The sequence below is a fragment of the Mus musculus genome, chromosome 2, assembly GCF_000001635.26.
Source record: "Mus musculus strain C57BL/6J chromosome 2, GRCm38.p6 C57BL/6J".
NCBI lineage: Eukaryota > Metazoa > Chordata > Mammalia > Rodentia > Muridae > Mus > Mus musculus.
Genome location: NC_000068.7, coordinates 152,138,331 through 152,151,184, shown reverse-complemented (window position 1 = coordinate 152,151,184; position 12,854 = coordinate 152,138,331). Strand labels below are relative to the sequence as shown.

General features: G+C 52.4%; 1 protein-coding gene and 1 long non-coding RNA gene across 5 annotated transcripts; both read right to left on the bottom strand.

Annotated features, from left to right (window-relative positions):
- Positions 1-2,087: 2,087 nt before the first annotated feature.
- Positions 2,088-8,129, bottom strand: Tcf15 (transcription factor 15). 2 transcript variants are annotated; one of them, XM_006499100.4, is made up of 3 exons: positions 7,803-8,129; positions 7,047-7,653; positions 2,088-2,489 (listed from the first exon to the last, which is right to left on the bottom strand). In XM_006499100.4, exons 1-3 carry the CDS (start codon positions 7,907-7,909, stop codon positions 2,415-2,417), a joined length of 789 nt encoding a protein of 262 aa, XP_006499163.1. In that variant the 5' UTR covers positions 7,910-8,129; the 3' UTR covers positions 2,088-2,414. The 2 variants fall into 2 exon arrangements, with proteins under 2 accessions (XP_006499163.1, NP_033354.2); NM_009328.2 differs by lacking the exon at positions 7,803-8,129 and having other exon boundaries at positions 7,047-7,576.
- Positions 8,130-8,434: 305 nt separating this feature from the next.
- Positions 8,435-11,351, bottom strand: Gm31535. 3 transcript variants are annotated; one of them, XR_866858.2, is made up of 3 exons: positions 11,100-11,351; positions 8,663-8,735; positions 8,435-8,559 (listed from the first exon to the last, which is right to left on the bottom strand). It is a non-coding gene; the product is annotated as a predicted gene, 31535 (long non-coding RNA). The 3 variants fall into 3 exon arrangements; XR_375125.3 differs by lacking the exon at positions 11,100-11,351 and adding an exon at positions 8,965-9,692; XR_375124.2 differs by lacking the exon at positions 11,100-11,351 and adding an exon at positions 8,832-8,952.
- Positions 11,352-12,854: the final 1,503 nt, after the last annotated feature.

The window sequence follows — 12,854 nt, the reverse complement described above, 5'->3', positions numbered from 1 at the left end:
TCTGGATGAAGAGGTTGAAATTAGTGGCTGTGGATAACTGGACATGTGTGCCCAGATTATCCGGGACTGCAGGGTCGCATGCTGCCATAGTCTTTGGAATAGCTGATGTTGTTAGAGCTATGAAGAACTTGAACTCATATGATAAAGACTAAACAGGGGAACAGATACATACTGTTTTCTGCAGATAGAAACCAGGACAGGGCCTTACAGGAAGAACCTACAGAGAGTCTCCTAGCTGTTGCCTTGTGACAATCCAGGGCTGAGGGAGGTGTGTGCTTTTTCTTGCTTACCATTGGCTGCAATGTGGAGATAATTGCTCACTCCTCAGGGTGGTTTAAAAACCATTTCACCAAGTAAAAACACTTCTCTTTCTGTTCCTGCTGCTATGGCCTGTTAGAGATTTGGCTGGGAAGGCCCAGGTGGGTCAAGCAACATTTCCCAGGTCACCCAGCAAATCTGATGGCAGAAGTGGGCTTCCAGCCCAGAGCACCCAAGTCTGCTCTGCCCCCCTCCTAGATTTCCTGCCATTGACAAGGTCACAGTCCTTCTTCCTGTGACTTTGCCAGAGGCTGCGGTACCTGGAGCAGGGTAGGCGCAGGGAGAGCAATGTGCTTTCCTAATTAGCTCCCGGAGGGGAAGTGTGGGCGCTCTGGGACACAGGACAGGCAAGACCAGTGTCCCTGGACACCGGGAATTGAGGAAGAGGGCAGGCGTGGGGGTAGGTCTCCTGGGCAGTGTGGCCTCTGGGGACTCTTCTCCTTTGTGTCCCATGCTAATGGGCTGTGGGCTATACCACTGGCTCCAGCCTATGTGACAAGGGAGGCAGACATTTCTGGTCTCCCTTGCCTTCCTCTGTTTTGTTGGTAGAGAGGGCTGAGTGGGTCAGCTTGATCGTGTGGAGACTAACACAGCTGACATTAAGCAACTGTCTACTCATCTGCAAAAATAAGGCAGCCTCATAGAGCCTCTACCAGAGGGTTAGGTGCTTCCTGGGAGAGTGGGCATGGGAGCCATCAGCCGTTCGTAAATAAGAACTGAAAAGGCTTGCTAAATAAAAGCCTAACAATGGTGTGTGAACGTCCCTTGCTGAGATTAGGGCGGCTGCCTGGCTGCTGTTCCTGCCTCTCCCAGCCTTCCTCCCAGCTTTCTCTGAGTGGCTCTGATCTTGGCCTCACAGACTCCTAGACTGAACCAGAAAACCCAATTCCCCCTGCTACCCTGAGCTCTAGTAGCCAGGCTGGCTGTGCTGGTCTCAGATGAATCCCCACAGTGGAATCATGGCTGCCAACTCCTAGGTCTGCTGGCTCACCACCCAGACAAGGGAAGGCCCACTCTATCCCTCTCTTGGGTCTCATTTTATTTTTGTGTATGCATGTCGGGGTTGGGGGCACACATGGACACTTGTGTCTCTTCTCTCCTTCCACTGTGTGTTTTTTAAGGATTAAGCTCAGGCTGTCAAGCACGGTGGCAAGTGCCAATGGTTGAGCCACCTCAAGGGCCAGTGCTTTTAGTTTTAAAAGTGAATGGACTCAAGGTGTCACCTGTCATCTACCAGTCTCCCAAAACTAAGCTGAGGTGTATATGAACTTCTGCCTTCAGCGCCTGAGGCAAATCATACAGGCTAGGTGTTGATGTCACGGTGAGGGGTAGGTCAAAGTTAAATATACTCAGAAGGCAGCATAAGTAGCTAACGGAAGAATAAGCTGTTTCTCCAGACAGCAGCAAGTTCCACTGATGGGCGAGGGGGTACCATAAAAACCTGTGATAGGTAACCTGAGTGAAGAATTGGTGTGGGGATGTGGGGGAAGCAGACCCTACACCATATGCCCCCTGGTAGCTTTTGAATTTGAACCATGAATCTTTTCCTTATTAAAAAAAAAAAAAAAAAAAGATAATGTGAATTTCTTTGGCCACCACCCAATGGTGTTCCTAACACTGATCCAAAGGAAGGAGGAGAGCCTGCTATAGCGTCCCATCCGAGATGTAGAGCCTTTGCCACAGCTGTGACAATCTTAAGTCCTAAAGAGGAGCCTTTCTGCAAGTCTCATTGTCCACTGCCCCCTCGTACTTAGCCAGGATACACACCATTTATTTAAAAATACCTTTATTTTGACCCCCTCCCCGATTTGCTCACATACTACATTCACACAGACACACAGACACACACACACACTTTCAAAAATAGTCTTTGGTTTTCTAAAATTTCTGCCTTGTCCCTGGCCAGCTAGGCCTGGATGGCTAGATGGGTCCTTGTGGCTCTCCAGGGTGAGCCCTGTGCCCAGGCCATTGTCCTCCGGTCCTTACACAACGCAGGAGTGGTTTGGGCTTCTGGAATCTTCTCCTCTGTCCAGCTAGGGGCTGGCTCATGGCCTCTTTCTCTGGAGTCCTTCTTGGAGAAAACCAGGGATCCAGGTTCATCGCCGAGGCCCTCGGAGCGGGGCTACACCCCTCACTTTCAAGCAGCTGCCCCCCAGGTCACGACGGCTGCCCTGCAGGAGAGGAAGAGGTGTCAGGAGGGTGAGTCTGCTGAAAAGGCAGAAGAGATTCTGGACTAATAGAAAGTGTCATGGAGTGACCCTGTTTAGGGACAACAGCAAGTCAGAGGGGAGCAAATGCCACTTGGGGGGGTAGTGTGTGTGTGTGTCATTGCTATGGGTGCATCTCTCCAGAGGGGACATCAGGATCACCACCTTTTACAGCAGTTTACATTGCCTGCTCCCTCCCCATCTGACAATCTGTTGCCTTAAGGAATCTAAAATACACTGCTGGATGTGACGGCACACTCCTGGAAGCTTAGAATCCCAGAGACAGGAGTTTACTCATGAGTTGGAGGCCAGCCTTGTCTACATAGTGAGTTCCAAACTAGACAGAGCTACATAATGAGACCCTGTCTCAAAAACAAAAATAAAAACTAAAACAAGCCCCCCCCCAACTTAATACATATGCAATATGTACATTTTGGGCAGCAGGTGCTGGGGATTTAACTCAGAACCCCCTCATACATTCTCTAAGTATATTCTCTGCCACTGCGCTGCATTCCAAGGCCATTCGACTTTCAAACACTGTCAAGTATTATTTTACAGTAAAAGGCAAAGAAAGCCCCCTAGCAGTTCCAGCTGCTGCCTGGGGAGCATGTGTGCTACGTGCATGGATGCATGTGGGTAGCCTCTGCCTAGGTCACCCTCAAAAGCAGGTTCCTGGCTGCCTTGCCTTCACCCAGGGTCTCCCCTGTGCAAGGGAACACATATCCTCAGCTCTAGTCTGCTGAGGAAGATTTCTGTATGAATGATATTGCATTCACGTGTTACTGCTGGGGAGTAAACCAAGGAGGGAGGCATCGCTGTCAGACCCAGAGCCCAGGAAGTGGCTGGGAAGGGCATTCTTCCAGCCTGGGGCTGGAGCCCTGCAGGTGCCAGTCAGTGCGGTTTCAAGCTAATAGTAGCAGTCCCTTCCCTGAAGCCACCTTTAGTCCTTCAGCCTTGCCCTTTTCACCAATATGCTTAGATTGTACATAGGTTAGACCCTCACTGAGAGCTCACAGCCCTGGCACTGTCTTCTTCCTTTACTTCTGACATTATGTAGCTATGTAGCCTAGGTTGACTTTGAACTCCATATCCTCTGGCTTCTGCCTTCCTTCATCTGAGTGCTGGGTTACAAGCCTGAGCCTATGCCCAGCTTAGCACTCCCTCTTTTGAGGACTCCAGTGTTGAGTAACTGGCTCAGATACACCCGTTGCTTAGTAAGAGCTGGGGAGAACCCCATGACCTGTCAAGCCTCCCCATTTTCAGGTCACAGTTGGCTGGGAGTGGCTGATCTGGTGGTGACCTCAGGGGACCATCTGGGAGCTCTGCCTCTGCCCCTGCCCCAGCCCCAGCCCAGGTTGGGGCAGATCCATCCAGATGTGATCCCAGCCTCCCTGGAGGCTCTCTGGGCCCAGGGACAGTATGTTCATTCACAGACAGGGCTATTTTGAGGGCCGAGGCCATGGTCCCAGCAGAGCCTGGGGCTTGGGCTTCTCAGACTCTGGCAGGAATAGCCAGAGCTAGGGGAGAGGGGAGCTAGGGGACAGAATACTCCCCCGCTTCACTCTTAGGTCCTCAGAGACAAGGAATACCACCTCCTACCCTAATTCTGGAGGTCTTTCAGAGAACTGGGTTCTCTGGGAATGCTGGGACAGTTTATCTCCATGAGCCTCAGTTTCTTCATCTGTGGAATGGTCTCAGATCAGATGTAGTGGAACTTGAATACAGCTGCCAAGAACCCTGAGAAGAGGTTCTGACCAGGTCCAGAGCGAGACACTCCTGCTCTATCGGGGACTCCCTGCTGGACAGAGCCTCAGTTTCCCCACCTGTAACATATATTACTTTACAGGACAAACAAGCTAACATAGGTGGCACATTTAAACAGTGAAGCTCTTTGTGTGTGGTACTGGGAACAGAACCCACAGCCTCATTTGTGGCAGGCAAGCGTCCTACTGATGAGCTGTAAGTCCTGCCCTGGTTTTACTTTTCAAGACAGGGTCTCACTAAGCTGCTCTGCAGGCCTTACACTTGGGATCCTTCTGCCTCGGCCTTCTGGGGAGTGGGGGGGGTTACAGGCCTGAGCCATCACTCTCTCCAAGAAGAGCTTAAGAACATAGTCAATGGTCAATAAACATTTATAATACAATTTCCAGCACCTCCAATGGCACCTCCTGGCACCCTCTCAGCCCTCTGCTGTGGAGCTGGGTACACCAATAGGGACTAGCTTCACAAAAGGATCCTGTCCAGCTCTGCTCCCAGGGGACAGAGGGAAAACAAGGCAGAGACAAGAGTTCACTTTCCTCTCAATACTGTTACCACAGAGGTAACTTAATCACATCCCTGAGCTGTAGGGAACATGTTCAACCCCAGACCATTCAGGATCAGAAGGAGGTAGTAGCCTGGGATGGAATGGGGTCTGGGGCCTTGGAGCTCAGAGGTGTGTAGGGGCTTCCCAAAACATCTATCATCTTCCAGACAAGTCCTGGAGGGGCCAGCACTGGCGAGGATCACCCCTCTGGCCTATTCCCAGAGGAGCCTGTGTGACTGAGCATGGCTTCTATAACCAAATTTGGCTGGGTTCTTAATCCCACAGACAGATTCCAAGGCAACAGTCAGCCACAGGCCAGACCCTATGAACTATGGGTCAGTCCCCCGTCCTACAAAGGAGCCCCCATTCTGACTGCTGAGTTGGTGGGCACAGATGGACTGGTCTGCAGCCTGTAGGCAGGGGCAGGGCCTTCCTGCTGTCACCTTTCCCATTTTCCAGTTAGCTAGGCCAGAGTGCCAGGTCGTCTCTGTCCAAGCAGGTGGGGGGTGGCCACAGGGCTCCTTCTCTGACTGCTAAGGGGTCTTCATGAAGAGTGTGAGCAAATATCAGCACTGGGAGGACTCCTGTCACTGTGGCACTCTACCTCTGCCTTTGAGATCTTCCCACTTCTTGGTCTAGACTGGCAGCTCTCAACCTGTGTATCTGGACAACCCCTTTGAGGGTGGAACAACCCTTTCACAGGGGCCACATAACAAATGTCTACATTAGGATTCATAACAGTAGCAAAATTACAGTTACAAAGTAGCAACGAAACAATTTTTTGCTTGGAGGTCACCACAGCAGGAGGAATGTATTAAAGGGTTGCTGCACTAAGATGGTTGAGAACCACTGCTCCAGAGCACTACTGCAATCCCCAGGTCCTACCATGCATGCTCTACATCACCCATTCCCACCCCTTTCTCACATGCCTGCCTGTTTCCATATATCTTTTAGGAATTTAGTACAGTAGCTTTTCAGTCTCAAATCTGGGACTGGACTTCCCTGGGCTTGCAAAGTCCCATCAAACCACAGTATCATCCCCCTGGCCCTGATGCTATCTATACTGTGAGCACCTGACTGGCTCTTAAGTAGGGCCATACTGCTTATCTGGATGAATGCATAGCAGGCCTTAAAGTAGTACCATGATTGGCCCAGCTAGCCTTTGCATCCCAGATGTAGATCTAAAGGCCAGCTCTGACTTCCCTCCCCAGCCTGGAGCAATGACAGGGACCCTCAAATGCATACCAGTTAGAGGTTAAGAAGACTCACTCAGAGAAACTGAGGCAGCGGAGGGCTGGGAAGACAGCCTGACAGTTTGAGTCTGAGGGCTGGTCTGAGGCCAGGCCACTGAGGCCTTCCCAGGATGGAGCTATGAACCAGTGAGCAGAGTTGAAAGGGGACTGGGTACAGACCCCATGATTTTTCCCTTGCTGGCTATGGAGAGCAAAGTGAGATTCTCTGAGCCTCAGTTTCTCCCGGTGTAACAGTAGCTGCTGATCTAACTCAGGCATGTTTCCTCAATGCAAGGTTTCCCAGGTTGGAAAGGGTGAGCCTAGGCCAAGCAGGCCTATGCCAAGTTTCGCCTAAGAGGGCCCCAGAGACTTCTGCTGCTCCCCAGTGCCCAGCCAGCCTCTTAACTTAGACACAAGCAGACAACAGTGTCCCCTGCTAACCCCACATCCTTCTGGGGGCTGGGAACTCTCCAGGGACCCCTCCCCGCACACGGGCTGGGAACCCAGGCTCTAGGGTACAGGTATATGCTCCTATTTTCTTCTCAGTTTCCTGTTCCTGGGTCGGGTCTTAAGATCTGGAACAATTTCTTAAAGATGTTAGTTCAAAGTGATACCTACCTAGTAACCCCAGAGCCTGTTTCCTGTAAATGTGGACAGTGCCTTTATCTGAAGCGCCGCAGAGATAATTGAGGGGACAACAGAATACCTGCCCCGAGGGTGAGCATCAGGCAAGAGGAAGGAACCAGAGTGCACACACCTCTTAAAAACGCAATTAGGTCAGAGCGGAGCTTTCTGGGCTCCCTCTTTCCTTTCTGTTTGGGGGTTAAGCAAGAGGTTCTGCTCCACTTTAATCCTAGGGCAGGAGACACTGTCCCTGCCGTTGCTCCGAGATCTCTTAGCTTCCATGGGGGTACCTGACTCCTAGGAGGCTGGCTCTCACCCCCAAGCCGGACTGCCCGGCTACAGGAGGCGCCGCGCACTCACCCCCTTGCGCTGGTTGCTGAGACAGAAGGTGCAGATGGAGCGCGGCTGACGGCCGTCGGCGGCGGGGACCGCGCTCTTGCCACCGCCCGCCGCGCGGAAACACGGCTGCCCGTCGTCGGCCGCGTCGCCCAGCAGCAGCACGTTGGCCAGGTGGGCGATGTAGCTGGACGCCAGACGCAGCGTCTCGATCTTAGACAGCTTTCGGTCCACGGGCTCGGTGGGGATGAGCGTGCGCAGGGCGGTGAAGGCCGTGTTCACGCTCTGCGTGCGGTCTCGCTCGCGCGCGTTGGCCGCCTGTCGCTGCCGCACCACCACCACGGGGCCCGCGCCGTTGCTCGCCCGCCGCCCGCTCCCGGGACCCGGGCCACGCCGTGCCGCCTCCAGCCCTTCGCAGCAGCCGAACGACTGGTCCGACGCGTCGCTCTCGCTGCGGTTCTCCTCGTCCTCGCTCAGCAGCCTCACGTCCGGGTACAGCACGTGCGCGCCGACCGGGCGCAGCAGCGCGAACGCCATGGGCGCCCGGCCGCGGGCCTCTACTCGCCTCGTCCCCGAGCCGCCGCCCCCGCCGTGCGCTCCCGCGCGCTCCCACGGCCCCGCTGGTCGTCGCCTTATAGCCGGGGGGAGGAGCCAATCACGAGACGGCGCCAGCGGGACCAATAGAACTACCCCCCTGCTCCGCCCCGCCCCGGCCAATAACTATGCGCCTGCCTCTGGGTCCCCCAAGTAGAGAGTGGCCCCGGAGCTTCTGACCCTCACCGTACGCTCTGGGTTTGAGCTGTCCAGGAGCGCAGATCTGGATTCCTAGGAGACCGCTGGTAGGTCCCTTTTAGCATGGCCTGTTTCCTCCGTCCCAAAGTGAGCATATCCCCGCGCTCAAAAGTCTAATCCAGCGTCCCAGTAGCTTCGATGTACCGTCAGAACCGCGGCCAGTGCTTTGAACTAAAAGCTTCTCAGACTAGACTGTCCAAGTTCCATTCAGCAGTTCCGAGTGTGGCCCAGGAAACTGCGTTTTTTTATGAACTCACCAGCCTGCACTGTGATGCTGGAGCTGTCCGAGAGGCGCGAAGACAATCTTTTCTTCTTTTCTCTCCTCTTTTCCTAGCAAAACAAACACAAGTCCCATTCAGTCACTTAATAACTACTTGGCGGGGCTCTACTATACTTTCGTTGGAAGATAAAGATCAGAACAAAAAGAACTTTTCCTTCTCAGACCCTGGAGCCTGGTGGAGCCAGCGGGACAGTTTTGTGTTAGCTTAGGGCAGTGCCCACGATGTGCAGATTTTTACCACTCTGGGAATCCCCACAGGCTTCGTTCATCTCCTGTCGCCCCCACCCAACACCCCGCCGCCAGTCCCCCCCCCCCCCCAGAATTTCAGACTGAAGTCTGGGCGTTCTCCTCTGTAGAGAATCTGGGGGAAATAACTGAGCAGATGGTGGCCACTGGGGTCCCGGAGTCACGCATATCTGCTTCGCAGTGTAATCCCAGAAGGGGTCAAAGCAGCATCCACTTGACCTTGACAAAAAGAACGTGGGTTTTGTTTGTTTGTTTGTTTGTTTGTTTTCAATTTCAAATGGTGGCCAGAAGTGCACAGAGCTGAAAGCTTGTAGGAACTTACTGGTTTTCTGGAAGACATCTTCCAGCTCCAAGGACTGTGTTTCCCCAGCACCTAATCTAGTCCAGAAACGGGCCTAGAACAGAGCCAACGGGAAAGGAAACCCTGAAGTCTTCAGAATCCAAGGTCTGTAGGGATAGTCTGTCCCCACCTGGATCCCCCACCCCCATACCATTTGACCGTGACCCAGCCAGGCAGCGCTTTAGTAAGTAGCCTCCTCAGGCCCCTCCCCACAGGGCCAGCCGCGTACACAGCTCCTGCGCTCCAGCCGGGGCTGCTTCCTGAGCCCATGAATTATTACTGACCGGGAGATTTCCTTCCCTGTCTGCGCCTCCACACAGGGGCTCCCAGCTCCCTTCACTTTCGCTTTCTCCCGGTTCCCCCTCCCCTCTACTCCTGACCCTCTGGAGGCTTGGAATTCCTGTCCAGCCCCCTCCCAATTCCAGATCCAAACTGGAGATGCCTGAGAGGCGGGCGGGAGGGGAGAGCCCGCCCCCAGAAGGTTCATTCATTCCGTTGCTCCTTGGGCAGGTTTGGACACAAGGGACCTTGAAAGTAAAATAAAACCATGAATGAGACCGAGTGGCTGGCTGCAGCAGAGGAAAGAGAGCTGTAAACAAAGAATTTTAGGACAATGTGGTCAGAGCCAGCCAGGGTCTGGCACCAAAGAGATCTGGCTCAGTTCAAGGCCAGCAGTGGCTTCTTGGGGTCTCTCTCTCTCATTTTTGCTGCTCTGGAAAATGGGGTTAATGATATCTACCATTCTTTGAGCCAGTGAGAGTCCCTAGATTCTCTGCCAAGAAATTGGGGCCTGGCATACAGCAAGAGTTCAATCCCAGAAGAGGAGTTTGTATTATTTTGTTCACAGCTTGGGGAAGGACCAAGTAGTGTCTGCTCTTCCAAAGCTTGTCACCAGGAGTGAGCCAGAGCTTCTGCAGCATTCTTGGCCCATCTACGTGACAGGCTCAGTTCCTTTCAGTTCATGCTCCTTACTCCCCAGCCACACTGGCCTCTCTATCCCCAGAGCCCACCATACCTATAGCTGATCCTGTCACTTCCTCCAAATCTCATCTGGGGGGGGGGGAGGCGGGGCGGGGCGCGGGGGGGCTTTCCTGGCTGCCAGGGCTAGAGCAGTTACTGTTCCTCTTACCTGGCAGTACCCCAACTCTTCCTACCTGTCTTATCTTCTGATGCTATGGAAATGATAGTCTACAGATACTGAGTGACTGTGACAGTCAGTGTTGTCAACTTAACGAAATCTAGAATCGCTAGGAAATGGACCTCTGAGGATGCCTGTGAAAGTTTTTTCTTAATTGGGTCAATTGAAGCGTGAAGACTCTGAGTGTGAGGAATACCGTTTCACAGGCTGGGCCCTGGACCAATCTAAAGGAGGCAGCTCAGCACTAGTGAGCACACGCCTCCCCGCTCGCTCCCCACACTTGCTTCTTCTGTTCTATGGATCCAGTATGCTTGGCCGCCTCAAGCCCCTGTCACTGTGATTCTCCCGCAATGGACTGCGAGCTGAAACCAACCCTTTTCCCTAAGTTGCCTTCATAGGTATTTTTATCAGCACTCTGCGACAGCTCTGCTACGTGTTCAGCAGTTTTGGGGGCTGGGAATGCAGTTGTAAACACATTCTCCCCCTCTCCCCACACCATCTATCTCCACTGGAATGAAAGATCTGTAGATTTTGCTCATTTTTAGTTCCTGCCCATTGCTGCTTCGGTAGTACCACTCTTCCCATTTTGTAGACAGAGAAACTGAGGTTCATCGAGGAAGAAAAGGTACTTGCCTGGGATCAAGCAGCCAACCAGAGTAGGAGCTCAGGTTGACCTGACTCCAGAGCCCTCCTCATCAGCTGACCTCTGAAGCAGTCCAGTGGATATGATGTGAGGGCTGGCTGGAGACCACTCAGCAAGAGAAGGAAGGTTCCAGGCCAGAGAAGCAGCAGCGGGCCCGTTTTCCTGTATAGCCTGGCTTTCTGTGCCGTGGAAGCTTTCACATTTGGTCAGAGCCATCGACTATGAAGCCTCTGGGCCTTTCCCCACCATCCTCCTTGGTTGGAGGGCCTGTTCCTTTGGATAGGACCAGCCCAAGCCTGTGCCTGGGTTTAGCGTAGTTTTTCACTATAGTCTGCTTTGCGGCTCCACCTCCCCAACCCTGGGTGCAGCATCTTCTGGCCCCTCATGGGTTTTCTTTCTTCATCCTGATCCTCACCTAGATGCCCACTTAACTATATTTATTAAATATAATTTTATATTATTTAAGACTTTCATAATACATCCAGTGATTTTTGAGCCTAAGTCTTCCGCACTCTAAACTCAATTCCTCCCAGACCCATCCCACCCCAAACCAAACTGCCCCCCACCCACATAAGCCAGAGTCCCACAGTGATATTCTTGAGGCGTACTCTGGATATGCATGCGACCTTATTAATTACCTGTGGTGCTGCTTTGTGCGAGTGGGTCAAACTGCAGATGGTACTTGCCACCGGCCAGCTTCTCGGAGGATTTCCTTTTGTTTAGTTGTGTTTCCTTGCCACTATTATGAGTGCAGAGTCTCACACATGTTCTTTGCTGCTTGGCACGTGTGGTAAGCATTCATCACCAGGCCTCCATCCTTAGTAGTGGACCCTGATGGCTTCCTCTGGCTTCTCCTGAAGCAAAGGGAAGTTCTGGTACATGACTCAGCGGCTTCTCTCTCTCTCTCTCTCTCTCTCTCTCTCTCTCTCTCTCTCTCTCTCTCTCTCCCTCCCTCTCTCTCTCTCTTTCTCTCTCTCTCTCTCTCTCTCTCTCTGTGCGCGCTTATGTACATGTGTGTACATATTTGCTTGTGCACATGTGTTTGTCCATATGGGTGTATGACTGTGTTCATGTGTGTGACTCTATGATGCTCACACCAGGACAGTATGGCTGGGGGCACAAAAGGCCTTCACACTGAGCCTCAGGACCATTCGGTCTACCATGAGATGCCTGCCTCAATCTACATGCCCCTCAGCAAGATGTGGGATCCACTTCTCCATGTCACTTTGGCTCTTAGACTTAGCTGACTTCCTCATGAGATGCGTTCCAGGCATGCCTGGTCTCCCTCTCTGGCTTTCTTCCTCAGCAGATGGTGCATTGTCAAGACGGGGAATTCGTGACAGCATGCTAGGCTGGAGCCTGGCACTCTGGGGACAATAATGAGCACATTAATGAATGAAGAGGCTGCAAAGCCCAACCTGCATGGTTGCTGTGGTGGTTAATTTTGACCATCAGCTCGATTGCCACTGGGATCTGCCTGTTTCTGTTCCCAGCACTGAGATTACAAGTGCTACCACGCCTGACTCTTCTATTTTTATTTCATGTATATGGATGTTGTCTACCTCCATGTCTGTACCACACACATGCCTGGTGCTCTCAGAGGCCAAAAGTGGGCATCAGATACTATAAGACTGGAGTTACACGTCATTGGTCATTGTGGGTTCCGGAAATCAAACCCGATCCTCTTCGAGAGCAGCTGATGCTCTTAACTAGTGAGCTAATTTCTGGACCCTGATACAGCCTTTTAAGTGTGGGCTTGGGGGGGTCACACTCAGGTTCTCATCAACTGAGCCATCTCCTCAACCTGGGTCCTTCTAGAAGTCCACAGCTGCAGAAGTTCTAACCAACAGTGAAGGCAATCAACAAAGGTGAAATGATAACAAGAGTAACTTTAGCTGCATATTTTTTTTATTTTTTTATTTTTTTGGTTTTTCGAGACAGGGTTTCTCTGTGTAGCCCTGGCTGTCCTGGAACTCACTTTGTAGACCAGGCTGGCCTCGAACTCAGAAATCCACCTGCCTCTGCCTCCCGAGTGCTGGGATTAAAGGCGTGCGCCACCACGCCCGGCTAGCTGCATATTTTAATCCTTCCTCCTGACCTGTGGGCTGGGAGATCATAGCTTTTATTGAGTACAGCAGCACCTGGGTAAAGGTACCCCTGTGAACAGCCTCAAAGCTGTCTATGTGGCCTGGCCACTGACCATGTCCAGTGGAAGATGAAAAACAGTATTGGTGCCACAAGCCTGTATGTTTAAGGTGTTTTTTCTATGCAGTGCTATGTTACTGCCTTTCTGCTCTATTTTATGTGATTTCCACTCCCTAGGTTGTGTCATGGACCAGAATGGCTGCTGAATCCATGCTGTCAGCTTTCCAACTAGGGTGTGCTGGGGAGGC

Bases quoted from the DNA above. Each gene is read 5' to 3' on its own strand.
- Tcf15 (XM_006499100.4), bottom strand. From the start codon at position 7,909: ATGCTCACTTTGGGACGGAGGAAACAGGCCATGCTAAAAGGGACCTAC. The intron at 7,654-7,802 runs GTGAGGGTCAGA...CCCGGCTATAAG, and splicing joins GCTCAAACCCAGAGCGTACG to GCGACGACCAGCGGGGCCGT. The intron at 2,490-7,046 runs GTGAGTGCGCGG...CCTCTCCTGCAG, and splicing joins TCAGCAACCAGCGCAAGGGG to GGCAGCCGTCGTGACCTGGG.